This window comes from Castor canadensis, chromosome 16 (genome assembly GCF_047511655.1).
Source record: "Castor canadensis chromosome 16, mCasCan1.hap1v2, whole genome shotgun sequence".
NCBI classification, from domain to species: domain Eukaryota; kingdom Metazoa; phylum Chordata; class Mammalia; order Rodentia; family Castoridae; genus Castor; species Castor canadensis.
The window spans coordinates 60302177-60326499 of record NC_133401.1 but is presented as its reverse complement, the minus strand read 5'-3'; the positions used below and the strand labels follow the sequence as shown (position 1 = coordinate 60326499).

The following is a 24323-nucleotide window of genomic DNA, read 5'->3' as shown; positions in this document are numbered from 1 at the left end:
AATAAGCATCATTTAGTCATTTATTTTCAAGTGCATTAAAGTGTTTTTGCTGTGTAAATCAGTATATTTAATGGTTTATGTTTTAAAAACCAAGTACTTAACATTTAAAATGCAGAAATGAGTTTTTACTGTTTCTCTCCTTTTGAGTTTGCTTTCTCTAAATTGTGACTTTGCAAATGGGAATTGTATGATTATGCCTAAGATCAATATAAATTTGTTTTTTGTTATTGTTGGGTTTTTTGTTTTTCATATTGCCTAATAGCATATCTTCTGATAGCTTTCCTCTATCTATGGTAAGCTCCTCCCCCCTTCTTTTCAGAATTGTTACGAATTGAAATAAAAGGTGTATTTATAGTTAGTTTAGTAACTATCAGAACCATATCTTTAGTTTTTTCTAGTGTGATGTCAAATATTCCAATTTGTATTTTGTCTATAGTTTAAACAGTGAACATCAATTTAATAAGTGCATATAACATTTATATTTTTGTAAAAAATATTTTGTAATGGTTTGAAACTTTGCAGAATCACTGTTTTATTTTACAGTAGTCCAAAAAACTTTTTTTCTTTTTCTGGTGGTACTAGGGTTTGAACTTACGGCCTTGTGCTTTCTAGGCAGGCACTATACCCCTTGAGCCATACCCCCAAACTCTTTATGCTTTTTTAACTAGAATCTTGTGTTTATGTATGGTCCACGGCCCTCCTATTTACACATGCTCTGTAGCTGGAACGACAGACACACACCACCACATCAACTTCTATTAGTTGAGAATGGGGTCTTGCAAACTTTTTGCCCAGGCTAGCCTTGAACCACAATCCTCCTGATCTTCACCTCCCAAGTAACTAGTCTTATGGCATGAACCACTGCATCCAGCTGCCACAAGACTCTTCTAAAACTAAAAAGATTTCATCAGTATGGCTTAGCATCATGGTATTTCATGTGAAAGAGAATTGTCTTCTTAGATGTCTATCCTGTACTGGTGATTGTAGACAAAGTGCACATCAGGACATCCTTTCTGCAGTTACTTCATTTGAATCAGTAAAGTCACTCTGAGATGAGATCATTGGTAAAATTTTCAATGTGATGCAAGTGACAAGTAGTTGATTCACTTCATTGTGTATTTTAGTATTTTGTTTAAAGGGTGGTTAGTCATTGAAGAGTGATTAATTAAATGGATACATCATTATTTCTGAAGAAACAATGTAGTATAGTACCTTCAGAATGTTGATGGATTCACATGCTGAGTGCAAATAAAACAATTATTTTTCTTTTATTGTTGCACAGGGAGATTTTGCATGATAGGTTAACTGTATGATTTTCTAGAATAGCAAATACTATGGGGTGATTGGTAGGAAAAGAATGATGTCATCTTCACTTGCAAGCCAAACTAAAGGAAAAAGGAGTTTTGTTCCTTTATTGAGTTGGTGTGTGGTACAGTAGGTCCAACATATGGCATTAGTGGATTGCATTTCACTCACTGGGCTGCAGTTTTTTTAAAGCAGCTAAGAGATGGCTGCCTCCCTTGCTCAGCTTGAGGGCCTCCTTTGTGTGGCATCAGCATGATTTATGAAAAGAGGGAAAGGTGCCCATTAGGATTTTGCTTTTTGATTTGGCTGTAATTTACCCTGCTGATACCATACATCAATATAATTATTGTCTGGCATTGAAACTAAAATATTCTTGAGTCCTGTTTCTAATTTTTATGTTCAAAATGCTTATCTTTGGAAATTTATCTTTAGCAACAAGCTTCTCTTCATCTGCATACAAAGTACCTAAAATTTTTCTATTTTAAAAAAATATATAGATTTTAGTTAATTTATATATGCGTGCTTAGTATTTTTGTAATTCCAACTCACAGTTTATTTGAATTAAATAAGAAAAGATACTTTAGGGCTTAAAATTTAGCCTATATAAAACTAGTCATATTTATTTGCATTTATGAGATTAAATTTTATATTTAACTATAAATTTTTTCTTTTGAGATTTTTGCATAAAAGACATAATTCTTAGGTTCTGTGGAAGCCTAAATTCATAAATGTAACGTATTTTGAAAGCATGACTTGTCTTTGTTCAGAATAATAGTTTTTCACTTAGTTCAGTTCTAGTTGTATACATAGCAACATAATTAAGATTGGCATTATTGTGTTCTGAAAGTGGCTCAGACTAGGGTGTTGAGCTCATTTTTTGTGTATGTGCGTAACGGAAGATGTTTCTTCTATAAAAAGTGAAGTTCTCTGTTATAATACCTGTCTCTTTGTGCTGCATGCCTCTGTTTATTAGGCAAATTTTTAAAAAGTTCCATTGCTTTAGTTTACTGATTGTTACTCTCATAATTTGCTATCTGAAGGTATGTTAATTAGCTGTAGTTTATCATTGGGAACTATGTCTTTGGCCATTGAGGCCCTATTATACACTCAAATGCTTACGTGGGATATCTGCAGTGAGGTGTCTCATAGAAGTATAAGGAACAAGGGTGGGTACTGGAGGGAATTGTGGGTTTGCATGTGGGACAGGGTATGGCAAAATCACATTTTTTTCTCATGATTTTTAAAGAAAAATTGGGCAGTTTCCTTTTAATTCCAGCTCATGTTGGAAGCAGGTTTTGTCTTTTTTTTTCCTCTCTGATACTTTTTGAGTTTTGCTCGCTTGTCTCTTTCTAGGAATTGAGCACAGGGCTATAGGGAAGTACCATATTGTATAGATTTATTCCTCAAGGAGTTGGTGCATGCTGCAACTGGTGTTATGCCTGTGGTTTTTGCAGCTTCCACTTGAAAAATGAGATTCTGTTATTTTCATTTAAATTTACTACTTACATATAAATTATAAATCTTAATGCCTTTCTTTTGTATTTTTAACATCAGTTTAGAGTGGTCATAGAGGTTATACCTTTCAGAAGTTATTTGATAAATAGAAGTTTTATATACAGAAAACCCCTGGATTAGCATTACAAATACATACGTAACATTTGAGAGCTAGACTGGCTTAGGTGTTCGGAATGCAAAAGTATCTACCAGAGCTAATTATTTTCGCTTGGGAGAACAGTGCTGTGTTAAATTTGAATAATAATATTAGAAAATATGGCTTCTCTTTTATAGCTATATATCAGTACACAGAATTAAAAATCAAAATGGATTTTTAAAACTGTGAAATAGAAAGGGTGCTTAAGTCAAGTTTTTTCTTACAGAATTTAGTTTTCCAGTGTTCTCACAGAAGGGTGTATGTGTGTGTTTTCATTAAATTGCTCTTTGGACTACATCTGCAGATACAGTAGCCAATTGATCTAATGCAGTTTCTGAAGGCTTTCTCTACAGGTGATGTCATCCTTTTAGCTCTATTCTCCTCCCACTCCCTTTCCTTCTTATTAGATATTTCATCCTACTGCAGAGCATAGAATCAATAGGAGCGTCTCCTTAGGGAGCTGCTGTGAAACAGACAAGGACAGTAGGAATCAAGACACTAACATAATCTTGCTTTAGCAAAAGGGGTAGTGTTTTTGTGTCGTATCATATATACATTATTAACCAGAAGGCCAGACGTAGATCAACAGTGCTGTCTTACTGATGCACTAGAACAAGAAGCAGGACTGCAGAGCTAGAAAACCTGCATGCAAAAAGAAAAAATCATTTGAATTTTTGGAGATTCTCAGGCATTCTGCAGGACAAACCTGTTGGAGCATATATCTTCGGACATTTGCTCAATGGTTGGTTGTTTTTTAAAAAACCTCTAGTGGTTAAGAATATATATAGAGGAAACTTTGATCTTCAGGATACAGTATTCTGGTTTGCCTCTGATGCAGAAGAATCGCTGCAGTGCTTGTTCTACAGAATAAGATAACTTGAAGGAAAAACAAAGCTATACTACAGAGAAGAAAGATTTCGCAGAATCCAAGACAAATTTGCCTTATTTGCTTTGACTGATAGTATTGACTGTGGTGCACAGTGCACGTCTGTGCCAGGTGCCTGAGGAAGCATGTAAATGAGTGTTCTAAGCCAGAAATCTAAACATCTTTATTTGCTTGTACAAAGTAAACATTTTCATGAGAATTGTTTCAGTTATTTAGAACAATACTCTTAAGCTTCTGAAAGCTCCTGATTTCAGTTTGTAAAGAGGTTTGGAAAAGGCTGCCTTTATAAGACACAATGGTATATAGTTTGTAAAAAGAAACTTACTATAATATTATCAACATACTCATCAGTGTGGCTGTGGTTTGAAAAAGAAACTACCCTTACCAGCTTCAGAAATGGCTTTTCTTGTTCGCTGTTATGCCAATTGTCTTCAGCCATGGGCCTCTAAAGTAAGTAATTTATTATTTTCTTTGTAATTGATATAATTCAGTTGTTAAATTCTATTTTGAATTATAAATGAGCTTTATTGTGCTGTTATTTCTAAGAACTGTAATGCAGTCTAAAAAGCTCAATCTCATTGCAATTTTGTTTTTAATTCAAAGAAATCTGTAAAACATTTCAGTACAACCTTTAAGATGATTTGAAAAGTGCCTTTTTAATACTCTGTTGACTTAAAACAGTGCATTTGTGGCGAACTCCCTTTAGACTGAATCATTGCTTGGTTAAGGCCATTTCATCATATAAAACATTTACTAATATGGTGCTACTAGATAAGTTATGGTTGAATTGTACTATTATATGAAATCTGGGTGATGATTCTTAGTGAAATCATATGAAGAAAATAACTTATGAAAAGTAATTATATAAAAATATTTAATTAGTGTATCAAAGTATTTTTAAAGTAGTAACAGATAAACCACTTGTCATTTTAAAACAAATACTCTCACAGTAGCAAAATGCTAGGTTGTTGGTAAATACACACTCTGATTCAAGACTTTTTTTGTTCTTAGTGGCTATAACATCTATAGCATGATGCCATGAGTTATCTTTACTGCATTGTGTATTAATTTCAGAACAAAAAAATGGAGAAGTCTTAATTTTTAGTTTTGTTTTACAAAACTGAATATTTTAGAAAATACATTGTAACTGTGAATGTGTAAAGATTTCTTTATGGATATCTTGATGGAGACAGGCACTCTAGAAGCACTTCTTTGGAAAGTCTGAAATCTTGTCTTTGTTTAAAGGCTTCTCTGTTGATGGTGACTAAGGGAGAAATTCTATGACAGCATCATGGTGTACTGTTTTATTTGGCCTAGCTTATTCAATATCTTTCTAAAGGCATCTCGTGGAAGGGCATTTAAATGTGCTGTCCAGTTGGCAAACAGCTGATTGTAACAAAAAGAGATGAAAAGCAACCTAGGTTCACATTTTGTTTGTGCTATTATCTGCCCACATACACAGCGTGGCCTCTTCAATACAAATGCCACCTGTGGGGTCCAAGCATTGCTGATGCTTGATAGTAGTTTTACTCAGGTTTAAAACTGTATGTGGAAGGAAATGGATGAGAACAGGTAAAACTTTAAGGAAAATTAAGAATGATATATAGGGGTTGTTTTTTAGGATTACTAACAAAAATAGCCTTTGGAGGTACTGATAATCAACTTTTGAACCAAGGTAGTCAAAGAAGATTTTAAAGACTATATTCTAAGCTTTCATTAAATGCCAGAAAATATGAGTAGACTTCTCCAATTGGTTGCTTTACTGTGTAAATTAAGTATTTATAAGAGTACATGTCTTCCCATCTCCCCATCTCTTGTGTTACTATTGATTGAATTTAACTCTTAAACACATTAAAACTTGTTATTAATTTTTCATACTTGCTCTTTTGGTCTTTTACTATTTTTATTTTTATTTAATGAATCTTTTTTTTTTTTGCCCACACTACTACTTGTATTTCATTGCTTCTGAATTCATTTACCTTCTTGCTAAAATATGTATTCTGTCTGCAAGGTTCTGTGGAGGTATGAATCTTAAGTTTGTTTTGTTTTTCTTTTTTTAATGTTCAAAATGCCTTATTTTAATTCACCCTTAAAGTAATTGTTTAGTTTGGTATAAAATAGTGAGTCCAGAATCTTTTCCCTTTACCCTTTGAAAAAGTATTCCAGGCATCCAGCATTGCTGATGAGAAGTCTGAACTTCCTGTAATTTTTGTTCCTTTAAGTAATCTGTTTTCTCTTCTTGTTAGTGGTTAGTTGTATCTTTGATGCCATTTGTTTTGTTTCCCCTTCTTGATACTTGGAGTGCTCTCTCAAACTGAAGGTTCTCCTTTGTTTTCAGTTGTGAAAATGTTTTTTCAGAATTGGGCCTCCCCATTTTCTCTTTTCTCTCCACATGTTTGAAGTCTGGGTTTGCTACAGTGTCCCTAAGAATTTGTTTTAGTTTGATTTTCTATTTTTTTTTTTTTTTTGGCACTGGGGTTGAATTTAGGGCCTATATTTTAAGCCACTCCACCAGCCCACAATCCTCCTGATCTCTGCCTCTTGAGTAACTGGGATTACAGGCATGAGCCATCGGTGCCCAGCTCAGTTTGATTTTTTGACTCACTAATTCATTCTCCATTTGTAACCAATTCTAGTTATCTTTTAAATTTATAAATGTAGCCATTATAGTCTTTTACCTGATGCTTTTTCAGAATTACCTTTGTTTCATTACTTGTTTTCATCCATAAGGATGCTATTCTTTTTCTTACTTTTTAGTAGCTCTTTCTTCAAGTGTAAATTCTTCTTTTAGTTTTTTTTTTCTTCTTTGAAAAAAAAATCCTCCTGTGATTTTTCATTGGGGGCTTACAGTCCAGGTCTGGTAGGGTTGCTTGATTGAGGTAATTGTTTACTGGATAGAGAAGGTATTATTACTATGACTTTTATTTTCCTTCAGGCACTCCTAGTCACTGACCATTAGAGGATTTATGTACTGCTAAATCGTCAAGTCTTTTTTTGGCCCTTACTTTTCCTGATCCACAGTATTTGATACAGTCAGTTGCTCCGTTCTTAACAGACTTCTCTTTAGAATAAAGCTCAGGGTCTTCACCATGACCTAGAAGACAGTATGATACCTTTCTCTCCCCCTTATCTCCTATTATACTCCCCATCATTCACTCCAGCCACAATGGTATCCTTACTTCTTCTCAAACTTGACAAGCATTTTTATACTGATTTCCTCTTTTTTCAACAAGCCTGTCTGCATTCCCTTTTAATAAACATTAGCTGTGAATATTGATTAAAAGCTTCTCTATAGCTTCAAAATCATAAAATGCACCAGTAATCTCAGCTTCTTGGGAAGCAGAGATGGGGATGAGGATCACGGTTTGAGGCCAGCCCCAGGTAAAAGCATGAGATCCTATCTGGAAAAAAAAAGAAACTAAAAGACATAAAGGCCTGGGGTCATGGCTCAAGTGGCAGAGTCCTTGAGTTTAATTCCTAGTACTGCCAACAAAATAAAATAATAATAATAAAACAAAATGAGGAGAAACATGTTGTAGACTTGAAAAACTCTTACTAGTAATTAAATCATTTAACAACATTGCCCTCCCCCATTTTAGAAAATAAATGTTCTATATTTCCCCTATAATTTCATATGAGCCTTAGGCACAGTGCTATGACCTCCAGATAGATAGATAGATACATATATACATACATACATACATACGTACATACATACATACATAGATCCAATTCTACTAAGATTGTACAGGGTTTGTGAAAGATTTTAGATTCTCCGTAAAGCAGGCTCCAGACTGCTTCTTAGATCTTGGAATGCTTGTTGTTTGTTTTTTAGTGTTCTCTCTCTCTCTCGTATTTCATCTTCTATCTTTCCAGAGTAATCTTTTTAAAGAGTACATCTCTTCCAGCAAACTTTCTTGCTTACAACTCTTCAGTAGTTCTCTTTTAGTACAGGAAATCTAAGCACATAAGAATGCCACATCCAGGACTGGCGATACAACTCAGGAGTAGAGAACTTACCTAGCATATAAAAGGCCCTGAAATTTATCACTAGCACTGCAAAAAAAAACACCTAAGCTATTCTGGTCTGCTTACAGTTTCTGAATGCATCATGTCATCGAGCCTCTCTGGCTGCATGCCATTTCACAGAACTAGAATGTAAAAAAGAAATAGGTAAAATTATTTTTAATTAATAATAATCTATATAAAATATTATTTCAACATGAAATAAAAATGTAATTATTACTAATGGGATATTTTACTTTTTTGTAGCAGATCTTTTAAATCCAATATGTATTTTACAGTTACAGCATGTCTCAGTCTGATCTAGTCACATTTGAAATGTATGTGATTAGGGTTACTTTTTGGATGCTGCAGTTACAGTGTTTGTCAGTACTACTCAATATGTTTAGTCTTGATTATCCCCATGACTCATCTTGAAAATTATTCTTGCTACTCTCTCTACCCAGGTGACAATAAGTTCTAAGTGATTTGAATAATCTCCCAAACTCCAAGACTTTTACGAATTTTTGTTAGGATTACCATTAGGTTTACATTAAGTGTTCCTTGCTCCCCAAATGGGAAATTAGTCCACCAAGCATGCTAGAAATTCATATATATCTACAATAAATTAGTAATTAATACAGAGCAGCACTCTTAAATGTCTTCCTATAAGCAGTATATGGGAACGAAAGGACTTTGTTATGTTTCTAAGAGTCATCTGCTTTTCTTGGTCATTTTATGGTTAACATGTGATTTCTGAATGGGCAAAGTGCTTCTATAATCAAGTAGTTAGTTACTCTTTAAAAAGGAAGTCTTAACGATGAAGTTTGGAATTAATAGTGATTTTTGACAAATGCTGTTCTTTTAGGGAAATTGTGCAATTTTAAAAGAATATTTTTAGGTAAATATTTTTTCATACTTTTAGACTTTTTCGAATGTCTTTCTCTGAAACATGATGCTTGCATGTGGACTGTAAAGGACCAAAAGTTTCAGGTAGCACACTTTCTTCTTTAGAAGTTATTTGTACATGCAGTAGAGTCTAGAACATTCATGTAACATTACTGTTAAGCCTTTCATGCCTACATTGTACTAACCCAGATTCAAGTTGATGTACACACACCCTTCTAGGCTGAAAGCATTCCTCATGACCATATCTTAACCTAGCACTAATGGCTCTGTAAGTATTTTCTCGTTAGATATATGGTATTTTCACAAATCATTGTTCATTACACTGGTAGGATGCTAATAAGAATTTTGGGAGAAAGTAAGTTTGGAGAATACTGTGTGTGTGAAACAAATTTCTTTATTGTGGGACTTCTTGGCGTACACATATAATGTGTTTGTTGTAAGGCACAGTGGGGCATTGTTTTCCAACTTATTCATGGAATTCTTTTGTTTAAATTTTTTTAATTTTCAGTTGCATAAATTTTATCTCCTGGGCTAATATTCTAGTTTAGGAAGTGCTACTCAGTATGAAATACAGATTGTGCCTGTGCTGAAATTTCATCTGTTCAGATATCCATGGAAACCTGAACAGCAGTAATAGTGTTCAGAAATCAAAATATACTCATTCGTTTATTCTGTAGATATATAATGAGTGTCTACTGTGTGCAAGGTAGGCATCACTATGCCAAGTCTTCATCTGGTAGTTTATGCGTGGGTATGAAAGTATTTTTTGAGGTACAAAGGGCATGAGTTCTGCATTCAAAGGAGTGGAGTGAAAACACAGAAATATTTTGATTTGCATTCATTTCTCAGCTTCTCTTACAGATCTTTATCTTCTGAGATACTTTATTGTTACCTAATTTACTTCACTTTCTACTTCGTTTCTATTGAATTTATGTTAAATGTTTATTCTCAGCTCTATTATAAATATCAAGTATATTAGCACCTAGTTCTCACAAGTCATTGTAATAAAACTCATCTTTGAATTTTATTAAATTTTTCATCATTATAAAAAACAAAATGTATATTTTAAGCAGCCCTTAGTTGCTAAGGGTTACAGAATTTTAGCACATTCCCAACATTTTTAAATGAAAGGTTAACAAAAAAAAATCACGCACACTTGTCTTTAGTTTTGAAAAAATTTTAGCCAGGCATGGTTTTGCTTACCTATATTATGGACTACTCAAAGGCAAATCCAAGGCCCACCTGGACACAGGGCACAAGACCCTATCTAAAAAACACTAAAAGCAAAAAAGGACTGGGGTCATGGCTCAAGTATTAGAACAAGGCCCTAGGTTCAAGCCCCAGTACTGGAAAAAAAATTCAGTTAATAGAGAAGCCAAGTATGGTATCTATTGCCACCTAATACTCAGCCAGCCAAGATGGGAGGATCACTTGAGCCTACAAGTTTGATACCAGCCCGTGCAGTATATCAGGATTCTATCTCAAAACAAGAGAAAAAGAATGACCGGAAGAATACTTTCTTTAGGAAGTGGCTATTATAGATTACCTACAATTCCTTTTGTATCACCAGCCCTAGTCTTTCTCTAAGCCTAGATGTTGTTTTTATGCTTTAAAATATTTATAGGAGACTTGCTTTTTTTTAGTCATTTTGGAGATTTGTTGAGGTTCAACTGCAACAATCTCTCTCAAGCCTTTAACTACTGGATAATACTGTTGGCCGTTCATATCTGTGGGTTCTGCATTCAGAGCTATTCACCAACCATGCATCAAAAAGTATTTGCAAAAAAATTGCATCTAGGTTGGATGTGGTGGCCCAATGCCAGTAATCCCAGGTACTTGGGAGGCAGAAATCAGAAGGACCATGATTTGAGGCCAGCCCAGGCAAAAAGTTAGCAAGATCCCATCTCAGCCAGTAAGCTGGGGCATGGGCATGGTGGTACATGTCTGTCATCCCAGCTATGTGGGAATAATAAATAAATAGAATCTCCATTCACTCCAGCCTGAACAAAAATGTGAGACCCTATTCAAGAAATAACCTGTAAAAAGCAAAAGAGACTGGGAGTGTGTCTCAAGTGTTAGAGCTCTTGCTTCGCACATTAAGGCCCTGAATTCAAACCCCAGGACTGCCACAAAAAAAGCATCTGAACATATATAGACCTTTCCCCCTTGTCATTCTTCCCTAAACAATAGTATAACAACTGCTTACATAGCATTTGTGTTATAATAGGTATTATAAGTTGTCTAAAGATGATTTGAAGTATACAGGAGGATGGGGGTAGGTTCTACACAAATGCTACATCTTATTATGGAAGGGACTTGAACCTCTATGGATTTTGGTGTCCACAGTGGAGCTAAGAATCAATCCACCTTGGATACTAAGGAACAACTATTCCATAATAGGCTCTGTAGCAGTTTTTATGATTTCCTTATAGTGGTTGGGTTTTTTGTTTTGTTTTGTTTTGTTTTCTTTTAACTGTTTCAGAAGTTGTTTGCAGGGAGTGTCCTTATACATTCCTCCTTGTGCACCTGTTTGGTTTAGGGTAGATACCCAAAGGGGGCCATGAGGTTATATATTTTAAATGTTATCCTATATAGGTTCACTATAGAAACTGTTCCCCACATTGCTCTCCAAAGTGACTATACCAGTTCATACTCACATTAACAATTTATGAGAATATTGTATGTTTTATTTTTCCTCCCTAGACTTGCCTACTCTGAAGATACTGAAGAGGAAAAAAAAAAAACCAACTCAGACTCAGTTTTTCCTATTATACTCTTACCACATAGATCATTTCTTTCACCAGATATGTGAAGATTTTTTCCCACAGACCATACAAGCAGTCAGTCCTGCAGTAGCCACCAGCTACCAGCAGTTCTGTCATTATCCACCCAGAGCTGGTGTCAGACCTCATAGGTTGAGGGCTCTGTCCCCAAGACTGCCCCCTCCACTATAGCAAGTCCTGGGTTATTTTACTTCTGCTTCTGATTTACCAGCTATAAATCAGGGTTCCCACAACCTCCTCCTTGGGTTCAGTTAATTTGCTCAAGCATCTCACAGAACTTAGGTACCACTTGGGTTTACTGGTTTGTTACAAAGAATATTACAAAGAATACAGATGAAGAGATGTATAGGGCAAGGCGTGGAGGCTGGGTATGGAATTGTGGGCATGCCAGCCTCCAGGAACTTCCTCCTCCTGTTTGTTTGGGCTTTTTTTGAGACTCCATTGCACAGGCATGTTAAAGCATGAACAACTGTGTAGAAATGTAATTAGGCAAAATGGTATGATACGTTTCTTTTTTTTTAAGTAAAGTAAGAGAGTTTATTGAGATAGAAAAGTGTATAAAGTAGGAGAGTAGAGCCCCTCAAAGCTGGTGTGCAGAAAGCAGCATTGTGGTATGCTGTGCCTGCAACGTTCTGATTGGTTGGTTCTGATCCTCACATTGTTCGTCCTGCCTTTCCTTTCCACCTTTTAAGGTGACAGAGGTCATAATGGAGGTTTCCAGGGACCCTTCTGTCTCACTCCCCCCTCTGAAGAAGTAACCCTAACTGCTATTAGGGAAAAGGGGCAATGACCATTCTTTGGCTGCTTTGAGCTAGAAAAGGGCATCAGTAGGGGACAACAGTCAGGGCCTTCTCACAGAAGCCTATCTCAGGGTCCCTTGTAGATAGAGGCCTTTATTTGAGGCTTCTGTATTTAACTTAAACTTAAGAGGTGGCAAGGGAAGTTTAGTTGGCAGGAAATTTAGCAAGGGTTACCTAGACCGGGACCAGAAGACATCCAGTTAGGTATGATGTAATTCTCATAGACTGGGTGGGGGAAATCTAGCAAGGCCTGTGCTCAGATCCTTAAGCATTCCATATTCACACATAGGGGACAGGACCCCTTGTGAAATGGGAGTCTTACTGTCTAGGATCAGACAACATGGATAAGAGAATTTCTTTATGGCCAGCTCTAAGACAGACAGGTTGGGGAAAGCTCATTTCTACGACTTGCCTTGGAGAAGAAATCTTGTTTGTATGATCTGCCTCTAGGAAGGAGTTGTGAGCCAGGAACCATTGAAGAAATTCAAAATATGTATGTATAGTCATATCACACCCACATTTGATATTACTAGACTTTCTTTTGCCAATCCAATGAGAAAACAAGTGTTTGTTTTTATTTTTCTGATTGCTAGCAGTCTCTTCCATCTATTGTATTGCCGTGACCTCAGTATCCCCATATTGAGAGGGTAGAGCCAAAAGACAAAGCAGTGTAGATACCTGAGTCTCTGTGTATAAGACATTTGTACTAAGGAGTTTCCTGTACCTATGCAGAATCTTAAGTCTTCAATATATATACATTGCTGGGTCAAGCATTTAAGATTTTGGAGCCCTTTATTACTGCAGCAAAACCTAATCTGAGAAATATGGCTATTGTTATGTCACTGGCCTTCCTAGAAAGCTACAGTAGCCCAAAGGAATGAAATTCAAAATGCCTAGCTTGGATTTATGGTTAGAGTCTACCTCTAGCCTCTCCTCAATACATCTCTTTCCCTCTATGTTTATCCAAAGTTTGTCTGTATTCAAGCTTTTAGCAAAAGAACGTTCCTGTCCTCCCAAATACAACTTTGTTTTTTATGGACATGATCTCCAGCACAGCAGGTGTAAGAAATGGATGAAGGCATCTGTGGAAAATGGAAAATTTTGTTAGGCCTGGTAACCTGGAAGGGACTATGGGATCCCTTCAGTTTTCTGCTGAATGGTCAGCTGTTTTCTGGGTTGGATCAGGTAGAAAAGGAGAAAGAGCAGTAAGCTAAGAGACAATAGAGAAGGTATAGGGAAACAGTTTTTTGAAAGAAAAATAGCTCTCCCTTTTGCTTCACTTATTGCAAAGAAAATAGAAATTATTGGCTGTCAAACAACTTTCTGGGAAAAAGAAATGGATGGATTTAAAAGTCAAGCTGCCTGGTGTCTTCCCTGCTTTCTGGCTGTGTGACTGTGAGCAACCTTTATAATTTCTCTAAGCCCGGGTTTCCTGAACTGTAAACTGTGTATGATAATATCTACATTTTCTGATGGTACGATGATTAAATGTAAAAGGCATGTAGAATATATTTGCTACAGTTCACATGTTCACTCCATACGGAGCACTAAATGTTAATGACAGTCACCATTATTACTGTTCCAATCCCTTACATGGGCTGAGGGAATTCCTATATGAAGTAAGTCTTAAATTTTCTTGGTGATGCAGAAAGCAGATAATGTTTGCTTATAATCTCTCTACTCTCAGATTATGCTCCTTGAAAGCAGGGCCAATCTGCTTTCATCTTTATGTCATCCCAGTGTTCTGGCACAAAGTGTGGGGTATAATAGAGAGTGCTAGAATCAATTTTAGACCTGATTTTGAATCCTAACTCCCCTACTTTTGAGTATGAGATGGGGAAAATTGCTTAATCATACTGCTTCAGTTCCTCATCAGTGAAAGGAATAATAATTATAATACTTGCTTTTTGAGGGAGCAGTGAGGATGAAGATTGCTCAGTACATTCTAACTATTACCAAGCCAGTTTACAGATTTATTCTTCTGGCTTTGGTTTGTTGTGTTGCTTTTATGAATGACCTTCCTCTCCTTGGTCTTCTTACTTCTGTACAGATCTTGAAGTTACATAATACTACCTAGACATCCCAACCAAACACCTGACATTTTAAAACTGTTTTCAGTCTTTGCTTTTTCATTGACTTTATTCTTAGATGAGATTTTTTTTCTTTGTATCTAAATAATACAGATTAGGTGGGGGGAAGATCTTTGATCTATGACATACACGTCAATATTTCTGCATTGTAAAAGGTGAGTTATGCAATTTGAATATTTTGGCATTATAATTAGGTACCTTAGCTCATTGATTTATTTTTTTTGCTGCATTTTCTAATACAGCAGAGCTATAAATATCCTTTTAAGAATGGGTTTAACCCACATGTTTTGATCTATAGCGTTTGAAGTTTTATCATGTTTAAACTTTTATTTATGTCCAATGTGACATGATTATAACTGTTACTGGCTGTTTGGAGGATTGTTTTATAATTTCTCAGGTTTGATAATTTTCTAGATACCTTTTTGTTACTTATTTCTACCTTTCGGGGAATGCAGTACTGGGGCTTGAACTCAGGTCTTTGCAGTTGCTGAGCAGGCACTCTGCCATTTGAGTCACACCTCCAGCTTGATTTCTACCTTATTTGCATAGTGATTACTGAATATTCTCAGTATGGTTTCACTCTTAAAATTATTTGAGCTTTACCTTATTCTTAACAAATGTTTTTATGTATGCTCAAAAAGAATGTACGTTCTGTTTTTTTGAGTTTTAGTACTTGTGGTGAAGTTTGTTACTTATGTTCACATCTTTTTTTATTTTGGTTTATTTTGTCCATTGTGAAGAAATCTGTATTAAAATTTCGCAGCGTAGTGTAGATTCATCTCTTTTGTGTTGTCATTGTTTACATTTTTAAAAGTCTGACAAGTATATATATTTATGGATAGGCTAATTAGTTTGTCACCTAAAATACTTCTTTGTGATGAAAACATTTAAAATTTACTCTCTTAGCTATACCTTATTACCAGTTATGGCTCCTGTGCTGTATAATAGCTGACTAAAACTTAATTCCTCTTGTCTAACTGAAACTTTATACCCTATCACTGTCTTCTTCCCTTTCCTCATTTCCCACCCTCAGTATCTAGTAACCACTGTTCTCACTTTGTGAGCCTGACTTTTTTTATTACAAATACAAGTGAGATCATACATTACGCATATAAATACTGTTTCTTAATGCATATTCATTTACTGTAAACCTTTTATCATTGTGAAATGTTCCCTTTTGTCTCTAGTAATGTTTTGCCTCAAAATTTACTTTAGGTGGGATCTTTTCTCTGGATTCCTGTATGAAGAGCAGGAAATGTTTCTCCCTTTTTTCCTCCTATTTCTTCCCACTTTTATCCTGTTATACTAAATTCCTTTCCTATTAAACTTTACTGTTACTTTGCAATAAAAAAAATTACTTTACCTGATATCAACACAGCTATATCAGCTTTGTTCTGATTTGTGTTTGTTTGATGTATATTTTCTAGCTTTTTTATATTTTCTCTTCTGTTAACTTGGCAACTGTACACTTTCTTTTACTATACTTTTTTCTAATCAGAGATTGCAGGATTTTTCCATCTCCTGCTATAACTCCATGGATAGTGTGAGGCACATACAGCACTTTGATCACTTCATTTTCCCTTCTCCAGGCATATATTCTCTGTTGGTTTGATATATTTTCTTCTTCAAATATTGTAAGCTTCAGTGGATACTAATATTAGTATATTGTACACTCAAAATTCATGTGGATTTATCTACGAATTTCCTGTTTTCATCAATTTTCTTTCCTACATCTGGAAGCTTCCATCTGCAGTCAATTTTCTTCTCCCAGTTGACTTCAGTAAGGCTGGTGGAAAGAAATTTTCTCTATTTTAATTTCTCTGAAAATGACTTTATTTTGCCCCCTTTTTGAAGACTATTTGGCTGGATATAGGACTGTAGCTTTTGAAAATATTGCTCCATTATCTTCTGTCTTCCAGTTTCTGTTGAGGTGTCAGCCATCAGGTTGATTTTGCTTCTCTTCAAGTGATCTTTCAATTTTTTTCCTTGACTGATTTTAGACTAAATCTTTGCCTTTCATTTTTTTTCCGACAGTATGGTTTTGCTTTCTTTATCTTCCCAGGAGTTCTTATGGTTCCATAATGTATAACTTTATGTTCTTGTTAGTTTTGGGAAATTCTTGACCAACATCTTACTTCTGTTTTTGGCTTTCTGGTGGTTTTTTTTTTGGTTTTTTTCAGGTACTTGGGAACTCAGGGCCTTACACTTGCTAGACAGGCATTCTGCCACTTGATCCCTGCCCCCAACCATTTTTGGCTTTAGTTATTTTTCAAGTAGGGTCTCACATTTTTGTCCAGGATTGGCCTATGATCCTCTTAACTAAAGTGTCCTGAGTAACTGAGATTACAGGCATGAGCCAGTGGGGCTGACCCTGCTTCTGTGTCTTAAATGCGCTCCTCTCTTTCTATGACTGATTGTTCAGATGTCATCTTCTCACTGCATATCCCATGTTCCTACCTCTTCTCTCCTGGCTTCACCCTTTGTACCCCCAGGCTTCACTTTCTCCAGACCAGTCTTGAATTTCCTTTTCCTTTATGGTGGGTGAGTCTGGGATTTGAACTTAGGACTTCATGCTTGCAAAGTGGGTGCTCTACCTCCTGAGTCAGCCTCCAGTCCATTTTGCTCTGGTTATTTTGGAGTTGGGGACTTGTCAACTATTTGCTTGAGCTGGGCTTGAACTGTGGTCTACCCAATCTCAGCCTCCCAAGTAGCTAGGGTTGTAGGCATGAGCCACCAGTGTCTGGCTTTTGAATTTCCTTTCTTTTTTTTTTTTTATTTGTTGTGCTTGCTGGGTGGGGGTACATTGTGACATTTTTTAAAAGTTCTTACAATATGTCATACTTGAATGTACCCCTTCCATTATTCTCCTTCATACCCCACTTCCCCCCACAATGGAAAAAACGGTATCTCTTGAATTTTCTAGTCTCTTTTTAGCTATCTGAAATCTGTTCTTGAGCTCATCTATTGGCTCTGTAATTTATATATTTAAGTTTTAGAATTTTCATTTCATTCTTTGTTAGTTTTTCCTTTGCTGAAATTTAGTCTTTTTTTTTCTGTATAATGAGTCCCTAAAATGGACTGAATCTAGCCAGTGAACTATATGACCTGTGAGCCAAGAATGACTTTGATGTTTTAAAAGGGTCTTATATGTGTGTGTGTGTGTGTGTGTGTGTGTGTGTGTGTGTGTGTGTGTGTGTGTATATATATATACACATTTTTATTAGGATATAGTCATTATACTGTGGGGGGGTTTGAAGTGACAATTCCAATCAGACTTATATTGTATATTACTTACATTTCCCCCATCGTCTCTTCCCCTCAGCCCCCTCCCCATCCCACCCAAGGCAACTGAAGAGGTTTTTTTAGTTCTGTTTCATGTAAGTATATGAAGTCCATCAACCATATATTACCGTCACCTTAATCTCCTTCCTTCACTCTTCCCCTCCCACTAGTATCCCCCCACACACACACTGTGCCTGTTTTACAGTCCTGGTTTTCATTATTAATATTTAAGTTGTCTCAGTGTATGCCCACTGTGGGTGTGCTTTACTTTGGTCTGTTTAATTCCTTTGATTGCTTTCCCTTATCCCCTTTTTCCTTCCCGCCCCCCCACCCCGTTTTTCAGCACCTTTTACCTTCACATCTCATGAAGGTAGATAGTACTGATACTCTATCATTCTCTTTTCCTTTCCCTCTTTCCCCAAGTTCCATAGAGTAGCTCCACTGTTACAAACATGTTCTACATCTGATTTTGTCTAGGATCATGCTTGTTTTTTTGTATGTTTATCTTTGGATGTATCGTCCATGTATGAGAGAAAACATGCAGCTTTTGTGTTTCTGATCCTGACTAACTTCACTTAATATGATGTCCTCCAGTTGCATCCATTTGCCCTCAAACCACATGTCAATATTCCCTGTGGCTGAGTAATACTCCATTGTGTATATATACCACAATTTCTTGATCCATTCATCAGTTGTAAGGTATTTGGGTTATTGCCAGAGCTTGGCTATTGTGAATAGTGGTGTGATGAACATCAGTGTACAGATGTCTCTACTGTATCCTGTCTTACTTTTTGGGAGGTAGATGCCCAAGAGCAGTATCACTGGATCATACGGCAGTTCTGTCTCTAGTATGAAGGAATCTCCATACTGCTTTCCATAGTGGTTGCACTAATTTGCATTTCCACCAGCAGTGTATAAGGGTTCCTGTTTCCCACAGCCTTGCCAGCATTTGTTGTTGTTATTACCCTCAATTGTGGCCATTCTAACTGGGGCGAGATGAAATCTAAGTGTTGTTTTGTATCTCTTTTATGACCAGAGAAGTCAAACACTTCTGCATGTATTTATGGGCCATTTGTACTCTTCCTTTGAGAATTTCCTGTTTAATTCACGTGCCCATTTCTTCAATGGGGTGTTGATTCTTTGGGGGCTGAGTTTTTTGAGTTCCCTATAGATTCTGGATATTAGTGCCTTATTAGATGAGTAGCTGGCAAGGATTTTCTCCCATTCTGTGGGCTGTCTGTTGAGTCTGGTGACTATTTCCTTTGCCATGCAGAAGCTCTTAAGTTTAATGCAGTACCATTAAAAGGGTTGTTTTTTGTCTTTTTAAAAAGGCAAACGTATGTAACAGTAGTTGTGTTTGCTTCTAACAGATGACTATACACACTGGTAATCCTGTGTGACCTTGATGATTGTAAAATTCGTGTCAGTTTGCTTTTGGGTTATACTTAATTCCTAGAGTATAATTTATTTTCCAGGGCCCAAGTCAAAAGATGGTACTTTCATGCTGAGCTTTAGAGTTGAACTTTAGTCCCTTGAGCCAGTGACTTTCAAAAGTGCTTCTCACCCTCCTGAGCGCTTTAGGAGTCAGAAAATATTCTTGGGAGTAAAGCATCCTCAAAGACTAGATGGGTATGTGTTTAATAGCATTCCTACCTTTTACAATGGAAGCAGCTGATATTTTTATTTAGGGAAACAGGAGCCAAGTCTCTCCTAAAGTGCTGTTAGTAATGGCAGTCTCTTTGGTAAACTTCAGTGAGCTTACTACTGTTAGGATTGTCTAATAGTTTATAGTCAGAGTTATTTGGTTCTTACTATTTCAAAAGATTTTTGCTAAGAATGGAAAATTTAGATTAAAAAGGATTTCTAAACTTTTCTATGCCTATTATATATACAGTTGTGTATATAAAACAAAATGTGCTGCAAAAGTTACACTCTGTATTTAAAAGGAAAAGTCTGACATTTAAAATAACTCAGGTTATATTTTCTTCTTCAGCTTCCAGCTGATCTTACAAAGATGCACCTCACAGACAACCCTCACCCGCAGGTGACTCACGTGTCCTCTAGTCAGTCTGGTTGTAGCATTGCCAGTGATTCTGGGAGCAGCAGTTTGTCTGATATCTATCAGGTAATAATTTAGGTTATGTGCTGTGCAAACTACTTTTCTTATGCTGCAGAATGCCTTGTGCCTATGCTTTGGATGATCATGTATCTTTAAATTAGAATGTGAAATTCAGACATAAGGTCTGGGAAAGTGTGCTTTACATACTGTTTCAAATTTACAATTCTAATTAAAGAGGTGATCTGTCTTTTAAGAAGAATTCATTACAGTCTGGCAGTGTATGATTATAGTATTCTCTTGTATTTCTTTTATGCAGGTGCATCCATATTAATCTAAAATGCTTGCTTTGGTTCAAAAAGGTTTTGAAACAACTGAGCTTAAATTTACAAAAAGACTGATCTTAATTATAATTGTTTAAGTCTTTCGTATGTAGAAGTCATGAAAAAAACTATAGTTGCTTTTGTGTTTTAAAGTGTTATATTGTGTAACACGAATTAAATAGAAAAGTAATATATTTATGGACTTTTCCATTTTTAAAAACCCCAGTGGAGCCTGTTACAAACCTAATGAGATTTTCAGTGATCTTTGTAATACAAAGAGGACTCTGGGAGCAAACATACACTGAGAGAATCCTCATGCCATCCTACTGAGGTTGAACCCAAATTAGGTTCAGACCAGTGCAGTAAGTGTTTCATGATGCTGATGGTGGAATTTCTGTGATGTCTTCTTTACTCAATTTATTTTTTATTGCAACTCAAAATGGCTTTAGGGTTTTTTTTTGCTTTTTTTTTTTCTCGTCTTCTTTAATCATTTTTACATTTACTTACATGTGTATACATTGTGCCACCTTCCCCTCCCCCCCACTTTTTTTTTGTTGTTGTTTGGTTTTTTTGGTACTGGGGTTTGAACTCAGGTGTTCACAGTTGCTAGACAGGTGGTCTGCTACTTGAGCCAAGCCTCCAGTCCAGTGCCTCTTTTTGAGGTAAAATGTTTGACACAGTTCCGGAGGTATGATAATTTTTGTCTTGAACCCCAGTGACAGGTTTTTGTAAGATTATGGGTGTAGAACATAAAACATAACTAGAGGGTGTGTGGTAGTGATGGTTGGTTTATTCAGGAATTCATATTTACTTTGAATTTCAGGGATGACTAGAAGGAAGTTTAATGTGAGCCACATGCTTAATTTAAAATTTTCAGAGGTGTGGCTCAAGTGCCAAAACGCTTGTTACGGCCCAGAGTTCAACCCCAGGACTTTCTCCCTTCCTCCCCCTCAGCAAAAAAAAAAAAAGTGTAAAATTTTCTATTAACCATATAAAAGGAAACAGGTAAAACTGATTTTAGTAATAAATTTTATTTAGTGCAGTATATACAGATATTTCCATTTGAACATGCAATCGATGTGTTAACATTATGAATGATTTAGTTTGCATCCTCACAGCGCATCTCAGTTCAGGCACTTTTCAAATATCTAATACCCATCTGGCTAGTGGCCACCATATAGTTCAGCTCTGTAGGAACAGATTCATTCTTTTCTGAGGAAAACATTTTAGGCTCGGTTTCTACTGAGTTACCCAGTTTGTGATATTTTAGGAAAATTAGCCTTCCTCTGAAAGGAAATTTGTAGGGCAATGCAAGATGGAGAGGGGGGGAAAAAAGCTTGCATTTTTCAGTTTATGTGTGACTTTTCTCAAAAAGGTCATTGTTGTAGCATCTATATAGTAGACAGAATGAGGAATTTAAAGAAGATAAAGAAAAGGGAACTCAAAATAATGCAGTGGCTCTGGGGCCACTTAATGTGTTTGTGTGGCTATTGGGGTCAACGCATTTTACTGCCCCCCAGTGAAGTATCTTGTGGAAGAAGTAAGAGTTCTGACATACCAAAGTACAGCTGTCTTCTGGTTTCTGTGTTTTTCCGGGAGAGCGGAACCCTGGGAAGAATCAATTGCAAATCGATCAAGTTAAGGGATGTGGCTATAGATTTCTCTCAGGATAAGTGGAAATGTATAGAACTTGCTAAGAGACACTGCACGCAGTGTCAAACTATAGGAACCTAGCTTCCCTGACTTCCATTTCTGAGCTAGAGATGGTTATCTTTTTGGAGCAAAGAGCAGAGTCCTGGATAGTGTGAGAGAAGGACAAAAAGGATAGTAGTGTACATATTGAGATTCAAGGTGAGTTGTAAAGATCAGTGCTTCATTTTGAACTTGAGGATGGGCTGTATACAGCTACAAAGATGCTGGGAGACCTCTTGAGCACTACACTGGATTAGCATCTACAGATTGCCCACTCCTAGCTGGCCACCCTGAGGCAGGGGCTGGAGTATGCCCACAAGTGTTGGGTGAAGGTTTTTTATTGCAGGATGATGCCTTCCGTTTGACTGCCCTGATTCCAACCTTCCATGTGTCTTCCTTCCTCAGTAACACTCAGCCACAATTCATTCTGCCTTATAAGAGATTCATTTTAAGATTGGACAAACTGTATGTATCTTGCCAGCTGTCTTCCATATTATAAGATGTTGAAGAAGACATGTTTTATACCCCGGAAACCTGAAAGCTACTATTGACCGTCCTCCCTCACTCAACACAATCAGCACCAAGCAATCTCAGTTCTGCCTTCTAAACTATTAATTGTATGTGTGCATGTTTCATGTTAACTGTATAGTTTATGCTTACTATAAAAGGCATCTTCTTTAGTACAGACATAGAACATTTCCATTACCTCAGAAAGTCCTCTATCCTTCTTTGTAGTCATTTTCCTCTTCTGATCCCTACCCTCCACCCCATGACCACCCAAATCCTTTTTTTTACCTTTACAATTTTGCATTTTCCAGAAGGTCATATAGAATCCATATTTTTTATTTGTTTGTTTGTTTGGTAGTGGTACTGTGGTTTGAACTCAAGGCCTCACACTTGCTAGGCAGGCATTCTACCACCTGAGCCACTCTGCTAGCCGAAATTATTCTTTTTTATTTATTTATTCATTTATCTATTTGTGGAAGTGGGGATTTGAACTCAAGGCTTCACACTGCAAAGCAAGCCATACCTCCAGTCCAGAGTCCATACATTTTTTGAAAAATATAATGCATTGAGCCTATGGTGGCCCAAACTTGAAATCCCAAGTACTCAAGGGGCAGAGAACAAGAAAATCACATTTTGTGGCCAGCCCAGGCAAAAAGTTAGCAAGACTCCATCTCGGTAAATAAGCTAGGCATGGTGGTGAACATCTCTATAATCCCATTTATGTGGTAGACTGTAGGTAGGAAAATTGTAGTCTGAGGCTTGCTCCAGACAAAAACAGGAGACCCTCTCTGAAAAATAACTAATACAAAAAGGGTCTGAAAGTACGGCTTAAAGTGGTAGAATACCTGCCTAGCAAGCATAAGGACCTGAATTCAGACCCCAGCACTGCAAAAGAAAGGATGGAGGGTGTGGTGGCTTAAGCCTATAATCCCAGCTACACAGGAGCATAGGAGGCAGAATTTGGTAGGCCAACCTGGACAAAAAGTTAGCAACACCCTATCTCAAAAAAAGTGCATGTTGGCATGTGCCCAGGGATGTGGGAGACATGAAGTAGAGGGACCACAGTCCAGGCTGCCCTGGGCAAAACATGCAAGAGCCTACCTAAAGCAAGAGGGCTGTGAGAATGGTTCAAGTTTGGCAGTGTGCCTGCCTAGCAAAATGAAGCCCTGACTTCAAATCCCAGTACAAGAAAGAAGGGAGAAAAGTTAAATGAATAATTGCTAAAGGGTAAAAGGAATTAGAAGAGATTATAATAGAACAATAAAATACACCTCCAAAATGCAAGATTTCTAGACTAGATCTGCAGTTTACAAAAAAAAAATCCATGGATAAGGTTAAGAATACCGTTCATCTGAACTTTGTGGCTGGGGAGGGGTTCCAGCCAGATCTTCAAGACTGAGACAAAGGGAAGAGAGGAGTTCAGTATCAGTACTGGACCCCTGGGTCTTTCCCTTGACTCCCCTGGAGGAGTCCTGGTTAAAGGTGTGATCACACACTTTGGTTACAGATGAATGCTGCTGATATCTAAGCCAGCAACGTTTGAATTGTCTGGTTATGGTTATGCATATTTCAACATTTGATATATTTTAAATGTGAGCACCTACCTTATAAAAGTATAATCAAAGTCATATGCAAAAAATGATGCAAGTAATCTTAATTTGGAGAGTTGAAGAGATAAGAAATATATACTAACAGGAAAAATCTATACCATCTTATATAGCTAAATGTATGGCTAGATACCTACACATGGCCTTCTTTAGAGTTTTTCATTTCTTACAGTTTAAATATAAAAGTCTTTGCCAGGCGCCGGTGGCTCATGCCTGTAATCCTAGCTACTCAAGACGCAAGAGGTCAGGAAGATCGCAGTTTGAAGCCAGCCTGGACAAATAGTGCATGAGACCCTATCTCAATAAAACTCAACACAAAAAAAGGGCTGGCGGAGTGGCTAAAGGTGTAGGCCCTGAGTTCAAACCCCAGTATCGCAAAAAAAAAAATTTTTTTTTAAATAAATAAAAACCCTCAAAGGCCAGGCATAGT

General features: G+C 36.6%; 1 protein-coding gene across 9 annotated transcripts in view; it reads left to right on the top strand.

The window, feature by feature from the left end:
• Window positions 1–24323, top strand: part of Rapgef6 (Rap guanine nucleotide exchange factor 6) — a 194136-nt gene that overhangs the window by 82811 nt on the left and 87002 nt on the right. For 8 of the 9 annotated variants that reach the window (XM_074057169.1, XM_074057172.1, XM_074057168.1 and 5 more), the window contains one exon: window positions 19702–19833. In XM_074057169.1, coding sequence (XP_073913270.1) covers window positions 19702–19833 — 132 coding nt within the window. Of the gene's footprint in view, window positions 1–2009; window positions 4293–19701; window positions 19834–24323 lie in introns of those variants that run through there. The other variant, XM_074057174.1, reaches the window with a different exon arrangement.